This window comes from Coregonus lavaretus (assembly GCF_964263955.1).
Source record: "Coregonus lavaretus genome assembly, chromosome: 23".
Taxonomy (NCBI): domain Eukaryota; kingdom Metazoa; phylum Chordata; class Actinopteri; order Salmoniformes; family Salmonidae; genus Coregonus; species Coregonus lavaretus.
The window spans coordinates 45,006,918-45,027,475 of NC_140010.1; the positions used below are offsets into that span (position 1 = coordinate 45,006,918).

Below are 20,558 nucleotides of genomic sequence, written 5' to 3' on the forward strand. Positions count from 1 at the left end.
TAAAGCAAGGACATGAAAGGACACAGTTTCCTCTCACCGAACACTGGTATAGAACTGAGTCTGTGATTTCCACAGCGGTGAAAGAGTTAATTAGCAGGGGCTTTGTCAAGCTGTTTATTAAGCCCTGGTCTGTGGTCTTTGTGTATGAAGTATCCAGCTACCTTAATTATAGTGGCGTAACGAAGCTGGTACATCTGCCTACATTTTGTCCATCACCCCCTGGCCTGCAGATGTTTAAAAAATATATATTATCATTATTATTATATTTTTTTTAGGGGGTAGATCAGCTTTAATATTGCAGGTAGATTGTAACTACCATCAATGTAATTGTCTGCATAATTTCCAATCCCCCATATGTTCTTTTTCCGCAAATATATATATATATATTTATATATACCTATACATACATACACATACATACATATACACATACATATAAATACATATACATACATATATACATATCCTTTTATAAAATGTATTTTCCTTTATTACTTTCCAACCCCAGCACCCCTCCCCTAATTGTAGTAAACCAGTGAACAACAATGCTTAGGCCTCTATTTCCAGCTTATACATACTATATACATTTTATGGACACAGTCAATTTTACAATAATTCTATTTTGTTTGTTTTTACTCCTGAACTTCTTCTAACCTCAACCTCTCTGATCATTTTCATGATGTCCATCCGGTTTGCCTCTACATGCCAAACTGTGCTCTTTTCACAAAAGTTCTCAACCTATATACTTATTATGTTTTAAATTAGTTATTTTGTTGTTATTAGTTGTTATTAGTCCCAACCCTCAGCTCCAGATGTTGCATGATTCATAATTGTGCCACAACCCTTCCTGTAGTTTAATAGATGTATTTCTAACCACGATATAGGAAAGGACATGTGGGTGGCAACAAACATGTTCAGAAACACACATTGTAATGGCCACTGAATATTGATTTCATCTACATGGAAGTTTATCTAGAATTTGACAAAAGGTAATTTAATGTATTTCTATAACAATATACAACTACACACAGTATACCATTTTTTAAATATCATTTTTCCTTTTCTTTTCATTTGGCACACATATCACAACGATCCTATGTATCACTTTACATGTGAGAATCCTTCCAGTTTTTCAGGTAGATGCTGTCCTGTAAACCATTATTTCCGAACCTTCACTTTCGTCTCTCTGCCTTATCCATGCATCTAAAAACGTAACAGAAGCTTTTGACTCAACAAACCGACAAAGCGCTAAAATCAAAGAAAGCCATTGACAGGAGTGTCTCAATGACATTGAAGATCTTCAAATGGGGGCATTTCTTTTTTCACTTTCATATGGCTACAGTACAAAGGACATTGAATTATTCTCATTTCCCCTCTGTCTCTGACCAGCGCAGACCAGGTGATCAAAGCGATCAAAGGATGCCATTTAGTAGAGTGAGCTCAAAAGAAATGTGTCCTCCTCCTCAGCTGCCGACTCTGTATGTACCAGGAAGCACTTTTGCTTACCACAGCTATCACTCCCATAGTGCATTATTGCTTATGTTAAGTGCCCATAATAATAATAATAATATGCCATTTAGCAGACACTTTTATCCAAAGCGACTTACAGTCATGTGTGGATACATTTTTACGTATGGGTGGTCCCGGGGATCGAACCCACTACCCTGGCGTTACAAGCGCCATGCTCTACCAATTGAGCTACAAAGGACCACAACAGCTAATGTGTCTTTATAATAGGATTAGCTAAAAATGTAATAAATAACAAATACATTAATAACTCAAGGAATATTTCCAATTGGACATAGTGAATGTGCAACAATCATCTTACCTGTTGCCCGTGGTAAAATACGGCAAGGAGGAACATAGCCATCAGAAGCAAGGAGGTCTCTTTGGTCCCAAGGAAGTTTCTGTGGAAACAAAACAGTTTCTATTGCAACAGAAAGTTTTCAAAATAATTATACTGGGGGAAAAAAGTTACAGAATAGTTACAGTACAGTAGCCAGGATTCAATCCAAGGCAATGTTCCCGATGTTCACAGAGAATCGCAGTCACAGTAAACGCTATGCAGATGTCGGCTCAAGTTAAAGCCAAGTGCAGTGCACTTCCCTACAACGCGCCTTGAATTAAAACTCAGCCTGTGCTTTAAATGGAGAGGGGAAGGTGGGTCAGGAGCAGCCCTTGCTTCATATGGCAGTGTTTCCCAGGAGGGATATATTAAATGTATATGGATTAAATATGAGTTCTGTAGCCCATATGGAAGCCATAGCTTGAAAGGCTCTTTCTTCAGCTGGCCCTACATTCTGTTTTTTCCATAGGGTCTTCTGCACATTTGTATTTGTATTTATTAAGGATCTCCTGGGGTCCAGCAACATTAAGAGAGTTATATACAATGTAAAATATGACATTACATTACATTTCATAACACTTTACCCAAGACATTTAGTGTGTTCCCTCAGGCCACTACTCCACTATCACATATTTACAATACAACATCCATGAGGTTGTGTCTTATCATGTGTATGTGTGTCTGTGCATGTGTGTGTGTCTATTCACAGTCCCTGCTGTTCCATAAGGTGTATTCTTAAATCAGTTTTGTTATTCTGATTCTAATGCTTGCATCATTTTCCTGATGTGGATTAGAGTTCCATGTAGCCTCCGACAAATCAACTGTACATTTCGGTGTTCCTCAAGGTTCCGTTTTAGGACCACTATTGTTTTCACTATATATTTTACCTCTTGGGGATGTTATTCGAAAACATAATGTTAACTTTCACTGCTATGCGGATGACACACAGCTGTACATTTCAATGAAGCATGGTGAAGCCCCAAAATTGCCCTCGCTAGAAGCCTGTGTTTCAGACATAAGGAAGTGGATGGCTGAAAACTTTTTACTTTTAAACTCGGACAAAACAGAGATGCTTGTTCTAGGTCCCAAGAAACAAAGAGATCTTCTGTTAAATCTGACAATTCATCTTGATGGTTGTAAAGTCGTCTCAAATAAAACTGTGAAGGACCTAGGCGTTACTCTTGACCCTGATCTCTCTTTTGACGAACATATCAAGACTGTTTCAAGGACAGCTTTTTTCCATCTACGTAACATTGCAAAAATCAGAAATTTTCTGTCCAAAAATGATGCAGAAAAATTAATCCATGCATTTGTTACTTCTAGATTAGACTACTGCAATGCTCTATTTTCCGGCTACCCGGATAAAGCACTAAATAAACTTCAGTTAGTGCTAAATACGGCTGCTAGAATCCTGACTAGAACCAAGAAATTTGATCATATTACTCCAGTGCTAGCTTCCCTACACTGGCTTCCTGTTAAGGCAAGGGCTGATTTCAAGGTTTTACTGTTAACCTATAAAGCGTTACATGGGCTTGCTCCTACCTATCTTTCCGAGTTGGTCCTGCCGTACATACCAATACGTACGCTACGGTCACAAGACGCAGGCCTCCTAATTGTCCCTAGAATTTCTAAGCAAACAGCGGGAGGCAGGGCTTTCTCCTATAGATCTCCATTTTTATGGAACAGTCTGCCTACCCATGTGAGAGACGCAGACTCGGTCTCAACCTTTAAGTCTTTACTGAAGACTTATCTCTTCAGTAGGTCATATGATTGAGTGTAGTCTGGCCCAGGAGTGTGAAGGTGAACGGAAAGGCTGGAGCAACGAACAGCCCTTGCTGTCTCTGCCAGGCCGGTTCCCCTCTCCACTGGGGTTCTCTGCCTCTAACCCTGTTGCAGGGGCTGAGTCACTGGCCTGCTGGTGCTCTTTCATGCCGTCCCTGGGAGGGGTGCGTCACTTGAGTGGGTTGAGTTACTGACGTGATCTTCCTGTCTGGGTTGGCGCCCCCCCCCCCCCCTTGGTTTGTGCTGTGGTGGAGACCTCTGTGGGCTATACTCGGCCTTGTCTCAGGATTGTAAGTTGGTGGTTGGGGATATCCCTCTAGTGGTGCGGGGGCTGTGCTTTGGCGGAGTGGGTGGGGTTATATCCTTCCTGTTTGGCCCTGTCCGGGGGTTTCTTCGGATGGGGCCACAGTGTCTCCGGACCGCTCCTGTCTCAGCCTCCAGTATTTATGCTGCAGTAGTTTATGTGTCGGGGGGCTGGGGTTAGTTGGTTATACCTGGAGTACTTCTCCTGTCTTATCCAGTGTCCTGTGTGAATTTAAGTATGCTCTCTCTAATTCTCTCGTTCTCTCTTTCTCTCTGAGAACCTGAGCCCTAGGACCATACGTCAGGACTACCGGGCATGATGACACCCTGCTGCCCCCAGTCCGCCTGGCCTTGCTGCTATTCCAGTTTCAACTGTTCTGCCTGCGGCTACGAAACCCCTACCTGTCCCAGACCTGCTGTTTTCAACTCTAAATGATCGGCTATGAAAAGCCAACTGAGAGACCTGAGCCCTAGGACCATACGTCGGGACTACCGGCCGTGGTGACTCCTTGCTATCCCCAGTCCGCCTGGCCTTGCTGCTATTCCAGTTTAAACTGTTCTGCCTGCGGTTATGGAACCCCTACCTGTCCCAGACCTGCTGTTTTAAACTCTAATGATCGGCTATGAAAAGCCAACTGAGATTTATTCCTGATTATTATTTGACCATGCTTGTCACTTATGAACATTTTTGAACATCTTGGCATGGTTCTGTTATAATCTCCACCCGGCACAGCCAGAAGAGGACTGGCCACCCCTCATAGCCTGGTTCCTCTCTAGGTTTCTTCCTAGGTTTTGCCTTTCTAGGGAGTTTTTCCTAGCCACCGTGCTTCTACACCTGCATTACTAGCTGTTTGGGGTTTTAGGCTGGGTTTCTGTACAGCACTTCGAGATATTAGCTGATGTAAGAAGGGCTATATAAAATAAAATTGATTGAATTGATTGATAGCCATGGCTCTATGTAGTACAGTGCGCCTCCCATATTCTGTTCTTGTGAATAGACCTTTGGTGGCATGTCTCGTGGGGTATGCATGAGTGTCCGAGCTGAGTGACAGTAGTTTAAACAGACACCTCGGTGCATTCAGCATGTAAACACTTCTTACAAAAACAAGTACTGATGAAGTCAATCTCTCCTCCACTTTGTGTACATTTAAGGGTCAGCCATGCTACCCTGTTCTGAGCCAATTGTAATTTTCCGAGGTCCCTCTTTGTGGCACCTGACCACACGACTGAACAGTAGTCCAGGTGCGACAAAACTAGAGCCTGTAGGACTTGCCTTGTTGATAGTGTTGTTAAAAAGGCAGAGCAGCGCTTTATTATGGACAGACTTCTCCCCATCTCAGCTACTGTTGTATCAACATGTTTTGACCATGACAGTTTACACTCCAGGGTTACTCCAAGCAGTTTAGTCACCTCAACTTGCTCAATTTCCATATTATTTACTACAAGATTTAGTTGAGGTTTTGGGTTTAGTGAATGATTTGTCCCAAATACAATGCTTTTAGTTTTTGAAATATTTAGGACTAACTTCTTCCTTGCCACACATTCTGAAACTAACTGCAGCTCTTCGTTAAGTGTTGCAGTGATTTCAATCACTGTAGTCGCTGACGTGTATAGTGTTGAGTCATCTACATACATACAGTGAGGGAAAAAAGTATTTGATCCCCTGCTGATTTTGTACGTTTGCCCACTGACAAAGAAATGATCAGTCTATAATTTTAATGGTAGGTTTATTTGAACAGTGAGAGACAGAATAACCACAAAAAATCTAGAAAAACGCATGACAAAAATGTTATAAATTGATTAGCATTTTAATGAGGGAAATAAGTATTTGACCCCGTCTCAATCAGAAAGATTTCTGTCTCCCAGGTGTCTTTTATACAGGTAACGAGCTGAGATTAGGAGCACACTCTTAAAGGGAGTGCTCCTAATCTCAGCATGTTACCTGTATAAAAGACACCTGTCCACAGAAGCAATCAATCAATCAGATTCCAAACTCTCCACCATGGCCAAGACCAAAGAGCTCTCCAAGGATGTCAGGGACAAGATTGTAGACCTACACAAGGCTGGAATGGGCTACAAGACCATCGCCAAGCACCTTGGTGAGAAGGTGACAACAGTTGGTGCGATTATTCGCAAATGGAAGAAACACAAAAGAACTGTCAATCTCCCTCGGCATGGGGCTCCATGCAAGATCTCACCTCGTGGAGTTGCAATGATCATGAGAACGGTGAGGAAACAGCCCAGCACTACACGGGAGGATCTTGTGAATGATCTCAAGGCAGCTGGGACCATAGTCACCAAGAAAACAATTGGTAACACACTACGCCGTGAAGGACTGAAATCCTGCAGCGCCCACAAGTTCCCCCTGCTCAAGAAAGCACATATACAGGCCCATCTGAAGTTTGCCAATGAACATCTGAATGATTCAGAGGAGAACTGGGTGAAAGTGTTGTGGTCAGATGAGACCAAAATCGAGCTCTTTGGCATCAACTCAACTCGCCGTGTTTGGAGGAGCAGGAATGCTGCCTATGACCCCAAGAACACCATCCCCACCATCAAACATGGAGGTGGAAACATTATGCTTTGGGGGTGTTTTTCTGCAAAGGGGACAGAACAACTTCACAGCATCAAAGGGACGATGGACGTGGCCATGTACCGTCAAATCTTGGGTGAGAACCTCCTTCCCTCAGCCAGGGCATTGGAAATTGGTCGTGGATGGGTATTCCAGCATGACAATGACCCAAAACGCACGGCCAAGGCAACAAAGGAATGGCTCAAGAAGAAGCACATTAAGGTCCTGGAGTGGCATAGCCAGTCTCCAGACCTTAATCCCATAGAAAATCTGTGGAGGGAGCTGAAGGTTCGAGTTGCCAAACGTCAGCCTCGAACCTTAATGACTTGGAGAAGATCTGCCAATAGGAGTGGGACAAAATCCCTCCTGAGATGTGTGCAAACCTGGTGGCCAACTACAAGAAACGTCTGACCTCTGTGATTGCCAACAAGGGTTTTGCCACCAAGTACTAAGTCATGTTTTGCAGAGGGGTCAAATACTTATTTCCCTCATTAAAATGCAAATCAATGTATAACATTTTTGACATGCGTTTTTCTGGATTTTTTTGTTGTTATTCTGTCTCTCACTTTTCAAATAAACCTACCATAAAAATTATAGACTGATCATGTCTTTGTCAGTGGGCAAACGTACAAAATCAGCAGGGGATCAAATACTTTTTTCCCTCACTGTACAGTGCAGATTTACCTCAAGATGAGGTAAAGTTGATTAAGGCCACCGCAAGTGTGTATCGGGTGGCCATGGAGGAAGAAAGAGATGGGGAGCGAAGTGAAAATGATATGGCTTTAGAACACTTTTTGTAACCTGTGGCTAACGGGGGAAGACTGGGTGAAAGCATGAGGAGGTTTGTTAGGGCATTCATTTGTGTGGAACCCAGAATAACAGTATCCCGAAGGTACAGAGTCAGGCTAAGAGAGAGTGGGAATCGTCTTGTTATCAAACTTAGGTTTTTCTTTGCATATATAACTATGCATAGCTTAAAGCATTATTTGTTATGTTTTGTGCTTCCTTTTGCTTTTCAAGTCTTGTGCTATCACTCTCTTAGGAACCTGAAGGAGGAAATGGAAGAAGTCAAAAGCTCCAGCTGAAATGTCATAATCAGTTGTACGACAAGAGGGGGGGAATAAGACTGTACATAGTGTGATTATAGATCAGAGGCCATGCAGTGAGGGAAAAAAGTATTTGATCCCCTGCTGATTTTGTACGTTTGCCCACTGACAAAGACATGATCAGTCTATAATTTTAATGGTAGGTTTATTTGAAGAGTGAGAGACAGAATAACAACAAAAAAATCAAGAAAAATGCATGTCAAAAATGTTATGCAGTGGGGAAAAAAAGTATTTAGTCAGCCACCAATTGTGCAAGTTCTCCCACTTAAAAAGATGAGAGAGGCCTGTAATTTTCATCATAGGTACACGTCAACTATGACAGACAAAATGAGAATTTCTTTTCCAGAAAATCACATTGTAGGATTTTTAATGAATTTATTTGCAAATTATGGTGGAAAATAAGTATTTGGTCAATAACAAAAGTTTCTCAATACTTTGTTATATACCCTTTGTTGGCAATGACACAGGTCAAACGTTTTCTGTAAGTCTTCACAAGGTTTTCACACACTGTTGCTGGTATTTTGGCCCATTCCTCCATGCAGATCTCCTCTAGAGCAGTGATGTTTTGGGGCTGTCACTGGGCAACACGGACTTTCAACTCCCTCCAAAGATTTTCTATGGGGTTGAGATTTTGAGACTGGCTAGGCCACTCCAGGACCTTGAAATGCTTCTTACGAAGCCACTCCTTCATTGCCCGGGCGGTGTGTTTGGGATCATTGTCATGCTGAAAGACCCAGCCACGTTTCATCTTCAATGCCCTTGCTGATGGAAGGAGGTTTTCACTCAAAATCTCACGATACATGGCCCCATTCATTCTTTCCTTTAAACGGATCAGTCGTCCTGGTCCCTTTGCAGAAAAACAGCCCCAAAGCATGATGTTTCCACCCCCATGCTTCACAGTAGGTATGGTGTTCTTTGGATGCAACTCAGCATTCTTTGTCCTCCAAACACGACGAGTTGAGTTTTTACTGAAAAGTTATATTTTGGTTTCATCTGACCATATGACATTCTCCCAATCCTCTTCTGGATCATCCAAATGCACTCTAGCAAACTTCAGATGGGCCTGGACATGTACTTGCTTAAGCAGGGGGACACGTCTGGCACTGCAGGATTTGAGTCCATGGCGGCGTAGTGTGTCAGTGGTCTTCTATGTCTTCCATTTCCTAATAATTGCTCCCACAGTAGATTTATTCAAACCAAGCTGCTTACCTATTGCAGATTCAGTCTTCCCAGCCTGGTGCAGGTCTTCAATTTTGTTTCTGCTGTCCTTTGACAGCTCTTTGGTCTTGGCCATAGTGGAGTTTGGAGTGTGACTGTTTGAGGTTGTGGACAGCTGTCTTTTATACTGATAACAAGTTCAAACAGGTTCCATTAATACAGGTAACGAGTGGAGGACAGAGGAGCCTCTTAAAGAATAAGTTACAGGTCTGTGTGAGCCATAAATCTTGCTTGTTTGTAGGTGACCAAATACTTATTTTCCACCATAATTTGCAAATAAATTCATAAAAAATCCTACAATGTGATTTTCTGGAGAAAAAAAATCTCAATTTGTCTGTCATAGTTGACGTGTACCTATGATGAAAATTACAGGCCTCTCTCATCTTTTTAAGTGGGAGAACTTGCACAATTGGTGGCTGACTAAATACCTTTTTTCCCCACTGTACATTGATTTGCATTTTAATGAGACAAATAAATATTTGACCCCTCTGCAAAACATGACTTAGTACTTGGTGGCAAAACCCTTGTTGGCAATCACAGAGGTCAGACGTTTCTTGTAGTTGGCCATGGAGCTGATGTGGGCCAGAGCCCTGCGAATGCTCAGTCTGGACATCAGGCCACAGGTCTAACCAGTCACTCTCTCATTGACATGGCCGTGTGGAAGTTCTGAGCTAGCCCTACCTCTGACTCCCAACCTTACTCCAAAGTAAGCAAACACGTTTGGTGTTCGCCAAAAGGCATGTGGGAGACTCCCCAAACATATGGAAGAACGTACTCTGGTCAGATGAGACTAAAACGGAGGAAAATGCTATGTCTGGCGCAAACCCAACACCTCTCATCACCCCGAGAACACAATCCCCACAGTGAAGCATGGTGGTGGCAGCATCATGCTGTAGGGACTGGGAAACTGGTCGGCAGGGACTGGGAAACTGGTCAGAATTGAGGGAATGATGGATGGCGCTAATTAAAGGGAAATTATTGAGGGAAACCTTTTTCAGTCTTCCAGAGATATGAGACTGGGACGGAGGTTCACCTTCCAGTAGGAAAATGACCGTAAGCATACTGCTAAACCAACACTTGAGTGGTTTAAGGAGAATCTGTGGTAAGACTTAAAGATTGCTGTACACCAGCGGAACCAATCCAACTTGAAGGAGCTTGAGCAGTTTATAGAGACATACCCCAAGAGACTTGCAGCTGTAATTGCTGCAAAAGGTGGCTCTAGAAAGTATTGACTGCATCAGCAGTTTTTCTCTTGATATGTCAGTCACTGACAGTCACGCAATTAGCCCATGTCAGCTAACATGTTTTGGATTGGTCAATTAGTCTAGCGGCCAGCTATTTAAACTTGTAGTAATCATGGTTGATTAACGACTGGGGGGCCCTCATTGATTTTGTTAGTCACTCTCACTCAGATATCATAGCGTGGATGGATATGCAAACATTTCTATCCACGCTATGGCAAAATGTGTAGAATTTCAGGAAATTAGCTGTAAAGCTTTCTTAGAGCCCCCAAAAGGCTAGAGCTGGCTCTCACTGCATTTTTTGTGATGGCCCAGAAATATGTCTGAACTGTCTCAGTGCAGCATCCACCCAATGCTGCACTTCCTCTTGAATTCCCCATTAATTACTGCAGTGGGCTAAATCAGGGTCACACAGAGTGTTTCTTGGTAGTCTTAAACAAATCTACTTTGAAACAAAAGTATACACCTCACACACATGGTTATGGGCTTCAAAAAAGAAGACACCTGTACCATGTCAGATATAGAATTGAAATGTGTTCAATTTTGAGTTTGCATCCCAATATTACCCTTTATAAACAGTACCAGTCAAAGGTTTGGACACACCTACTCATTCAAGGGTCTTTCTTTATTTTTACTATTTTTCACATTGTAGAATAATAGTGAAGACATCAAAACAATGAAATAAACCATATGGAATCATGTAGTAACGAAAAAAGTGTTAAATAAAACAAAATATATTTTATATTTGAGATTCTTCACATAGCCACCCTTTGCCTTGATGACAGCTTTGCACACTCGTGGTATTCTCTCAACCAGCTTCATGAGGTAGTCACCTGGATTTTCAATTAACAGGTGTGCCTTCTTAAAAGTTAATTTGTGGAATTTCTTTCCTTCTTAATGCGTTTGAGCCAATCAGTTGTGTTGTGACAAGGTAGAGGGGGTATACAGAAGATAGCCCTATTTGGTAAAAGACCAAGTCCATATTATGGCAAGAACAGCTCAAATAAGTAAAGAGAAACAACAGCCTATCATTACTTTAAGACATGAAGGTCAGTCAATATGGAACATTTCAAGAACTTTGAAAGTTTCTTCAAGTGCAGTCGCAAAAACCATCAAGCTCTATGATGAAACTGGCTCTCATGAGGACCGCCACAGGAATGGAAGACCCAGTTACCTCTGCTGCAGAGGATAAGTTAATTAGAGTTACCATCCTCAGAAATTGCAACCCAAATAAATGCTTCACAGAGTTCAAGTAACAGACACATCTCAACATCAACTGTTCAGAGGGGACTGTGTGAATCAGGCCTTCATGGTCAAATTGCTGCAAAGAAACCACTACTAAAGGACACCAATAAGAAGAAGAGACCTGCTTGGGCCAAGCAACACAAGCAATGGACATTAGACCGGTGGAAATGTGTCCTTTGGTCTGGAATCCAAATTGGAGATTTGGATTCCAGAGACGCGGTCTTTGTGAGACGCGGTGTGGGTGAACGGATGATCTCCGCATGTGTAGTTCCCACCATAAAGCATGGAGGAGGAGGTGTTATGGTGTGGGGGTGCTTTGCTGGTGACACTGTCTGTGATTTATTTAGAATTCAAGGCACACTTAACCATCATGGCTACCACAGCATTCTGCAGTGATACGCCATCCCATCTGATTTGGGCTTAGTGGGACTATCATTTGTTTTTCAACAGGACAATGACCCAACACACCTCCAGGCTGTGTAAGGGATATTTGACCAAGAAGGACAGTAATGGAATGCTGCATCAGATGATCTGGCCTCCACAATCCCCGACCTCAACCCAATTGAGATGGTTTGGGATGAGTTGGACGGCAGAGTAAAGGAAAAGCAGCCAACAAGTACTCAGCACTTTTTCGTTAACTACATGATTACATTAGTGTTATTTCATAGTTTTGATGTCTTATTCTACAATGTAAAAAATAGTAAAACTAAAGAAAAACCCTTGAATTAGTAGGTGTGTCCAAACTTTTGACTGGTACTGTACATCACAGAATACTGAAATATTACAAAACCGTTTGTGTCACGCCCTGACTCTGGGGACTCGTATTTGTTGAGTCAGGGTGTGTATTTTCTATGTTGTATTTTCTAGGTTTAGATCTAGATCGTCTAGATCTATGTTGGCCGGTGTGGTTCCCAATCAGAGAAGCTGTCTCTGATTGGGGACCATACTTAGGCAGCCTATTGGCACTAGTGGGTTGTGGGATCTTGTTCCGTGTTAGGTATGTTTGTTTTGTGTACCTTGGACTTCACGTTTAGTTTGTTTATTGTTTTGTCGGTTGTTTATTCATTAATATAAACATGTACGCATATCACGCTGCGCCTTGGTCCGTCACGTCTGTAAACGAGCGTGACAGAAGATCCCACCAAATGAGGACCAAGCAGCGTGTTCAGGAGCAAACGGCGGGAATTCAACAGGAGGTTACATTAGTAGATGTCCTCCTCGGTTGGGGGAGAATTACGGAGGAGGAGGCCGTCCATTACCGGAAGGCGATGAAGGAGGATGCCCAGGTAGGAGAGGAGAAACGGCGCCAACAGTGCCGACGACGGAGACCCGAGAGGCAACCCCAAGAACATTTTTGGGGGGGGCACACGGTGTGGACGACAAGGCAGCAGGAGGCCGTTAAAGGGCGGATCTGCAGGTCAGGAGAGGAGGCCACCATGTTACGGGGGCTATTGGTTCAGAGGGAGCAGGAGTTATTCGGTCAGAGGGAGGTGCTACATGAGGCTAAAAGGGAGAAGGAAAGTGTAGAGGCACGGCGAGAGGAGCTGGTTAGGCAGCAGAAGGAGCCCGGTCCGGCCTGTTCCTGCCCCTCGCACCAAGCCAGTGGTGCACATCGCCAGCCCGGCCCGGCCTGTTCCTGCCCCTCGCACCAAGCCAGTGGTGCACGTCGCCAGCCCGGCCCGGCCTGTTCCTTGCCCTCACACCAAGACAGTGGTGCGCGTTGCCAGCCCGGCCCGGCCTGTTCCTGCCCCTCGCACCAAGCCAGTGGTGCGCGTCGCCAGCCCGGCCCGGCCTGTTTCTGCTCCCCTCACCAGGCCAGTGGTGCGCGTCACCAGTCCGGTACGGCCCGTTCCTGCTACTCGCACCAAGCTAGTGGTGCGCGTCGCCAGCCCGGCCCGGCCTGTTCCTGCCCCTCGCACCAAGCCAGTGGTGCGCGTCGCCAGCCCGGCCCGGCCTGTTCCTGCCCCTCGCACCAAGCCAGGGGTGTGCGTCGCTAGCCCGGTCCGGCCTGTTCCTGCCCCTCGCACCAAGCCAGTGGTGCGCGTCGCCAGCCCGGCCCGGCCTGTTCCTGCCCCTCGCACCAAGCCAGTGGTGCGTGTCACCAGCCCGGCCCGGCCTGTTCCTGTTCCTGCCCCTCGCACCAAGCCAGTGGTGCGCGTCGCCAGCCAGGCCCGGCCTGTTCCTGCTCCCCGCACCAAGCCAGTGGTGCGCGTCGCAAAGTCCGGTACGGCCCATTCCTGCTCCCTGCACCAAGCCAGTGGTGTGTGTGTCCAGTCCTGCACGGCCCGTGCCTGTTCCACCGGTGCCTGGTCCGGCACCGGTCAGCTGCTCCACTCCGGAGCCAGAATAGTCCGCTCCACCGGTGCCCAGTTCAGCTCCGGTCAGCTGCTCTACTCCGGAGCCAGAGCAACCCGCTTCACCGGGGTCCAGTCCAGCTCCGGTCAGCGTCTCCACTCCGGAGCCAGAGCAGTCTGCTCGACCGGTGCCTGATCCAGCTCCGGTCAGCTGCTCCACTCCGGAGCCAGAGCAATCCGCTTCACCGGGGTCCAGTCCAGCTCCGGTCAGCGGCTCCACTCCGGAGCCAGAGCAGTCCGCTCCAACGGTGCCCAGTCCAGCTCCGGTCAGCGGCGCCAGTCCGGAGCCTGTGCAGTCCGCTCCACCGGTGCCCGGTTCAGCTCCGGTCAGCGGCTCCAGTCCAGACCCAGACGTCAGCCTCTCTCCAGGTTCGGGGTATCCCACACCAGGGTCCAGACAGGGCTTGGTACTTTGTGGGAGGAAGGAGAGGGGAAGCAGTGCGCCGAGGTCCAGACCAGACCAGGGGCGCAACAGGGAGGCGGAGAGTAAGTGGTCGTCACGCCCTGAGCCGGATCCTCCTCCGAGGCGGAATGCCCACCCGGCCCCTACCCTGTTATGTTTATGTTGTGTGGTCGGAGTCCGCACCTTTGGGGGGGGGGGGGTACTGTCACGCCCTGACTCTGGGGACTCGTATTTGTTGAGTCAGGGTGTGTATTTTCTATGTTGTATTTTCTAGGTTTAGATCTAGATCGTCTAGATCTATGTTGGCCGGTGTGGTTCCCAATCAGAGGCAGCTGTCGCTTGTTGTCTCTGATTGGGGACCATACTTAGGCAGCCTATTGGCACTAGTGGGTTGTGGGATCTTTTTCCGTGTTAGGTATGTTTGTTTTGTGTACCTTGGACTTCACGTTTCGTTAGTTTATTGTTTTGTTGGTTGTTTATTCATTAAAATAAACATGTACGCATATCACGCTGCACCTTGGTCCGTCCCGTCTGTAAACGAGCGTGACAGTTTGACATAGAAACATCGGATTTCCTGCAGTTATTTTAAAATAATGTTTATTAATTATGAAAAATATGAATAACATTCTACCCATGAGGCCACTAGAGGGCTATTTGGTCATTTGACTGCAGGAAAGGGCAACAAAGACAGCATCAGCTGCGTAAAAATGGTGACGGTGCCGCGAATGACGAACTCTAAACTCTCTTCTCCGAAGCTCCCTGTATTGTTTTGTTGTATAATGTGCATTGTAGCCACGTTTCTAATCTAACAGAAATGCCAGAACATATCCAATAACCATTCATAAGGAATTACAATTCAAAGCCAAGTCTCTGGTGTTCTCCACTGCTTTTCTCAGCTGGAGTTCTATTGATTGACTGAATGACTAACAAGTTTTACCATATGGTATTGCATTTGATTTATTGTGATTTACTCCGTGTTGGGTTGGTTGTATACCAAGTTGTTTGTACAGTATATTGTGAATCTTGATAATCATTGTTATTGTGTGGAACGGGCGTATGTTTCTGAGTTGTGAATTACACAGATTTTATGCTCGCACCGCTTTATGAATGGACAATTGCTGACAGGTAATTTAGGTTCACTTAATAAATGTTTTATGCCTGAGGTACGGCACTTTTCTTGAAGTAAACCTAAGTTATTATTATTTTGTGACTGTGATCCAATTTGTGTGATCATTTATTTTGGGACAATACAGAAACGCAATGTTTTTAAGGGTTTATGAAAAGTTGTCATAAGTCCTTTTTATGGGTCTAGACTTGACTGACCAGATGGTACTAATATTCCTTACAAACAAAAAAGAGATATCAAACATTTGTCTGGTATGTACGAACTAACTGGCACCCATAACACAAATGTACCTCAAAGTCAAGTCAAAACCGTTACATGTGCTATGTGTTTTAAAACAACTGATTCGTACTATACCTGTAAATTGGAATGCACAGGGTCATTCTGACAATGGAGCTCACATCGCAAATAATGCAGTGTTAATGCAGCTGCAAATGTAGATAAAATAGCCAGCAATGGATCTGGAAATGCTGGTGCTCCAGCTGACAATGCAAATAACAGTGGGAACAATGATGCCAATAATGTGAATACTGATGATGTGAATGGAGATAATGGAGCTGATGTGGGCCAGAGCCCTGCGAATGCTCGGTCTGGACATCAGGCCACAGGTCTAACCAGTCACTCTCTCATTGACATGGACGTGTGGAAGTTCTGAGCTAGCCTTACCTCTGACACCCAACCTTACTCCATCTTCTGGTTTATCACCAGAGGTCGTAGTCCTACAACTTCAAGGTGACATACTTGATATTCGTCGGACTCAACAACATCTTCAAACTCTCATCCACCATAAATTCCAATGTCTGAGTGAAGAGCTACAACAGAGCACAATGGAACACAGAGACTCACTGACCACTCTAAACCACAAGCTAACAGACACTAAATGAGCATGCTAACCCACAAGCTAACAGAGACTCACTGAGCATTCAAACCCACAAGCTAACAGAGCTTAGTGAGAGTGGAAAAAGGGAAGTTACTGATGCCATGGACAGGCAGTTTGACTACCACAGAACCCAGCCGACTAACACCCTCCAGTGGTGCTTGCAACATCACCACACTGAGGTCCTCAAGTATGTTAATTCAGTATTCTCTCCTCTGGTGAACACTGTAGACCACCTACAAACAGAGCTCACTAAATGTAGTAAAATGTTAGATGATGTGTTTGTTGACATGGCCTCTATTAGGCACAACTCCATGCACACAGCTTCTCTGGTGTCCACTTCTGTTCAGACCACTAAGGCCCAAGCTGTCACACAGAACAGCCAAGGCAAAGTCATACTGCAATCCAACTTGCATCCTGGTGCTCATGTTCATAGTCTGATAACTCCCTCAACCTCTACTTCCTCAATCCCTCCCAGCTCTCTTGTTCATGGGGATCTGAGTAGACATCATGTGGAGGCAATGCCCATTAAATGAAAACTTTTGGTATTTGTTTCATTAGTCCATTGTTGACATAGTCTCAAAATGTTTTGCATGTCAGCAATCAAGTTTTCAAGATACATACATTTCAAAATACATAAATACAGCCGGTATGATGCATTTTGCAACATATGATGCCGCATTTTGCAACATATGCTGAATGCTGAATGCTGGAAACACTCGGAAACACTGTTGTTTTTGACTAAATCTAAGTTAGATTATAAATACAGCACTTGTTTTCGCACGAATTCCGCGACGCAGTTAGCTTTTAACAGCTAAGACCGTTATTTATTGTCCTGGAATCCCACTTAACAGACAGTTTGAAGCCTGCTTGACAGAGCAGCTGTTAGCTAAGCTGCTAGCAATCAAGCTAAGCAAGACAGCTGCTTGGATTTTTCCGATTTGGGACTGCCTCTTCTCATGGAGGCCTCCCCATTCAGAGGAAGAGGCGAATGCTTCCTGCGTTGTAGGAGTTGTGTTTACTATACTATTTTCCGGGACAGTGTGGGCTGACCGGATTTTCAATGCAACAACTGCCTACTTGCGGAGGACTATAGGACCGAGCTGTCTACCCTAAGCAAGAACATCTCAGCATTGCACAATTTCCTGGGGAAACCACGGCCGCCTACCTTCTCCTTCTCTGTTGTAGATGGACATCGTTCTGATAAGGTGCGAGTATCACCGCCCAGTCACCGCCCTTTGACTGACAGGCTAGTACTTCACAGGGACCTCTCAACGGGGAAGTCTCCCCCGCCTGTGGAAAATGGAACAGAACCGATGCTTCTAGAGGACCTAGCATATGTCACAGACTCTGATCCCGCTATCCAGCAATGGAAACACGTCACCCGCTTTAAACCTAATGGAAGGCAGCAGTAAATGGTGAACAGGGCTTCTTTGGTTTTGGGAAGCCCAATCCAGACATCAAACAGCTTCGCCCCCCCCCTGGCCTCGGAGGTTGCCGCGCCATCGTCCTCTACCCTGTTTCCAAGCTCTTCCCCTCATTGGACCGTGAAGGAGTCTGAGATTCCGGCCATTCGTCAGCCACGATGGATTCTACGGCTGGCTCGGGTCCATTGGAACTCCTCGGCCATGTCATGAACTGTCATCATTGGCAGTTCTATGGTGAGAAACATCTCGGTTCCAGGGCAAAAACTCTGTGCTATCCTAAAGCATGTCAATAACATGCATGTCAATCTCTCCTGGCTCAAAGTAGAGGAAAGATTGACTGCATCACTACTTGTCTTTGTGAGAGGTATTGACATGTTGAAAACACCGAGCATGCATACCCCACAAGACATGCCAGCAGAGGTCTCTTCACTGTGCCCAAGTCCAGAACAGACTATGGGAAACGCACAGTAGTACATAGAGCCATGACTACATGGAACTCTATTCCACATCAAGTAACTCATGCAAGCAGTAAAATCAGATTTAAAAACAGATAAAACTACATCATATGGAAGAGCGCGGACTGTGGGGAGACGCACACACGCATACGTACACACATGCTAACACACGCACTCTACACACACGTGCATTGTAATTTTGTTATATTGGATTTTGATGAATTTTGTATTGTATATATGTTGTGGTAGAGTAGTGTGTATTAATGTGTTGTGTGATGTACTGTTTTATTTTGTATGTAATTGCCGTAATCTTGATTGGACTCCAGGAAGAGTAGCTAATGGGGATTCGTAATAAATAAATACAAATATGATGCAAAATGCATCATACCGGCTTTATTTCTGTATTTTGAAAGTTACAGTGCAAAGTATTCAAACCCTTGGCTTTTTCCATTTTGTTGCGTTACAGCCTTATTCAAAAATGTATTAAATTATTTTTTTCCTCATCCATCTACACACAATACCCCATAATGTTTACAAATGTATTAAAAGTAAAAAAAATTGAAATACCTTATTTACATAAGTATTCAGACCCTTTGCTATGAGACTCGAAATTGAGCTCAGGTGCATCCTGTTTCCATTGATCATCCATGATGTCACGCCCTGGCTCTGGGGACACTGTTATGTTGAGCCAGGGTGTGTAATTCTATGTTTGGATTTCTATGTTGGCCTGAGTGACTCCCAATCAGAGGCAACGAGTGTCAGCTGGTTGTCTCTGATTGGGAGCCATATTTAGCTGTCTGTCTTTCACTTTGTGTTTGTGGTTTCTTGTTCTTATTTGGTTTGTGTTAAAACCGTAGACATCACGTTTTCATCTGTTATTTTGATCGTGTGATCATACCCTAATAAATAGAAATATGTTCACCTTCAACGCTGCGCATTGGTCTCTCCCTGACGATCGTGACAGAAGAAACCACCAAGATGTGACCAAGCAGCGTGTCCAGGAGCCATCGCCAGGGAGATCCCTAACAGTTCTCCTTCGCCTCCTCGACTGGGTCAAGCCGAGTGAGGAAGAGAAGGGCTTGACATTATGGCAGAAGGGCGAAAGGCTGGCGAGGGACATGGAGACCTGGTCCACGGGTAGGAGAGACGCCCCGAAAATTTTTAGGGGGGGGCTAACGCCGTGGACGACGGGCCAGCAGGAGACCGCGGCAGAGCGGCCCAGCGGATTGGCAGAGGAGGCCACCAGGTTACGGGGGCCACTGGTCGAAGAGGGGGTGGAAGATGTTGAGGCACAGCGAGAGGTACTGGCGTGTGTTGCCAGCCGGTCCGGCCTGTTCCTGATCCCCACGTAGGGCCAGTGGTGTGTGTTCCCAGTACGGTCCGGCCTGTTCCTGCCACTCGCACCAAGTCTACGGTGCGTTTCGTCAGCTCGGCCCGGCCCATTCCTGCTCTCCGCACCAAGTCTGTGGTGCGTTTCGTCAGCCCTGTCCGGCCCGTTCCTGCTCTCCGCACCAAGTCTGTGGTGCGCATCGCCAGCCCAGTTCGGCCCGTTCCTGCTCTCCGCACCAAGTCTGTGGTGCGTATCGTCAGCCCTGTCCGGCCCGCTCCTGCTCCCCGCGCCAAGCCAGTGGTGTGCGTCGTCAGTCCAGCACGGCCCGTGCCTGTTCCCCACACCAGGCCAATGGTGTGCGTCGTCGGTCCGGCACGGCCCGTGCCTGTTCCACTGGTGCCTGGTCCGGCACCGGTCAGATGCGTGACGCCGGAGCTGGAGCAATCCGCTCCATCAGTGTGCAGTCCAGGTCCGGCCAGCGGGGCCAGACCGGACCAGGGGTACTTTGGGGGGTTGGAGAGGGAGTGGGGATCAGGCCCGGAGCCGGATCCGCCGCCGAGGCGGAGTGCCCACCCGGTCCCTCCCCTGTGGTATTTAGTTGGCGCGGTCAGAGTCCGCTCCTTTAGGGGGGGTACTGTCACGCCCTGGCTCTGGGGACACTGTTATGTTGAGCCAGGGTGTGTAATTCTATGTTTGGATTTCTATGTTGGCCTGAGTGACTCCCAATCAGAGGCAACGAGTGTCAGCTGGTTGTCTCTGATTGGGAGCCATATTTAGCTGTCTGTCTTTCACTTTGTGTTTGTGGTTTCTTGTTCTTATTTGGTTTGTGTTAAAACCGTAGACATCACGTTTTCGTCTGTTATTTTGATCGTGTGATCATACCCTAATAAATAGAAATATGTTCACCTTCAACGCTGCGCATTGGTCTCTCCCTGACGATCGTGACACATGAGATGTTTCTACAACTTGATTGGAGTCCACCTGTGGTAAATTCAATTGATTGGACATGATTTGGAAAGGCACACACCTCTCTATATAAGGTCTCACAGTTGACAGTGCATGTCAGAGCAAAAACCAAGCCATGAGGTCGAAGGAATTGTCCGTAGAGCTCCGAGACAGGATTGTGTTGAGACACAGATCTGGGGAAGGGTACCAAAACATTTCTGCAGCATTGAAGGTCCCCAAGAATACAGTGGCCTCCATCAATCTTAAATGTAAGAAGTTTGGAACCACCAAGACTCTTCCTAGAGCTGGCCACCTGGCCAAACTAAGCAAT

General features: G+C 45.7%; 1 protein-coding gene across 1 annotated transcript in view; it reads right to left on the minus strand.

Moving 5' to 3' along the window:
* Positions 1 to 20,558, minus strand: part of adcy8 (adenylate cyclase 8 (brain)) — a gene marked incomplete at its 5' end in the record, with an annotated part of 237,200 nt that overhangs the window by 22,913 nt on the left and 193,729 nt on the right. Inside the window, one exon of the mRNA XM_084139802.1 lies at positions 1,829 to 1,907. Within this exon, the coding sequence (XP_083995928.1) occupies positions 1,829 to 1,907 (79 nt within the window). The remainder of the gene's footprint in view (positions 1 to 1,828; positions 1,908 to 20,558) is intronic.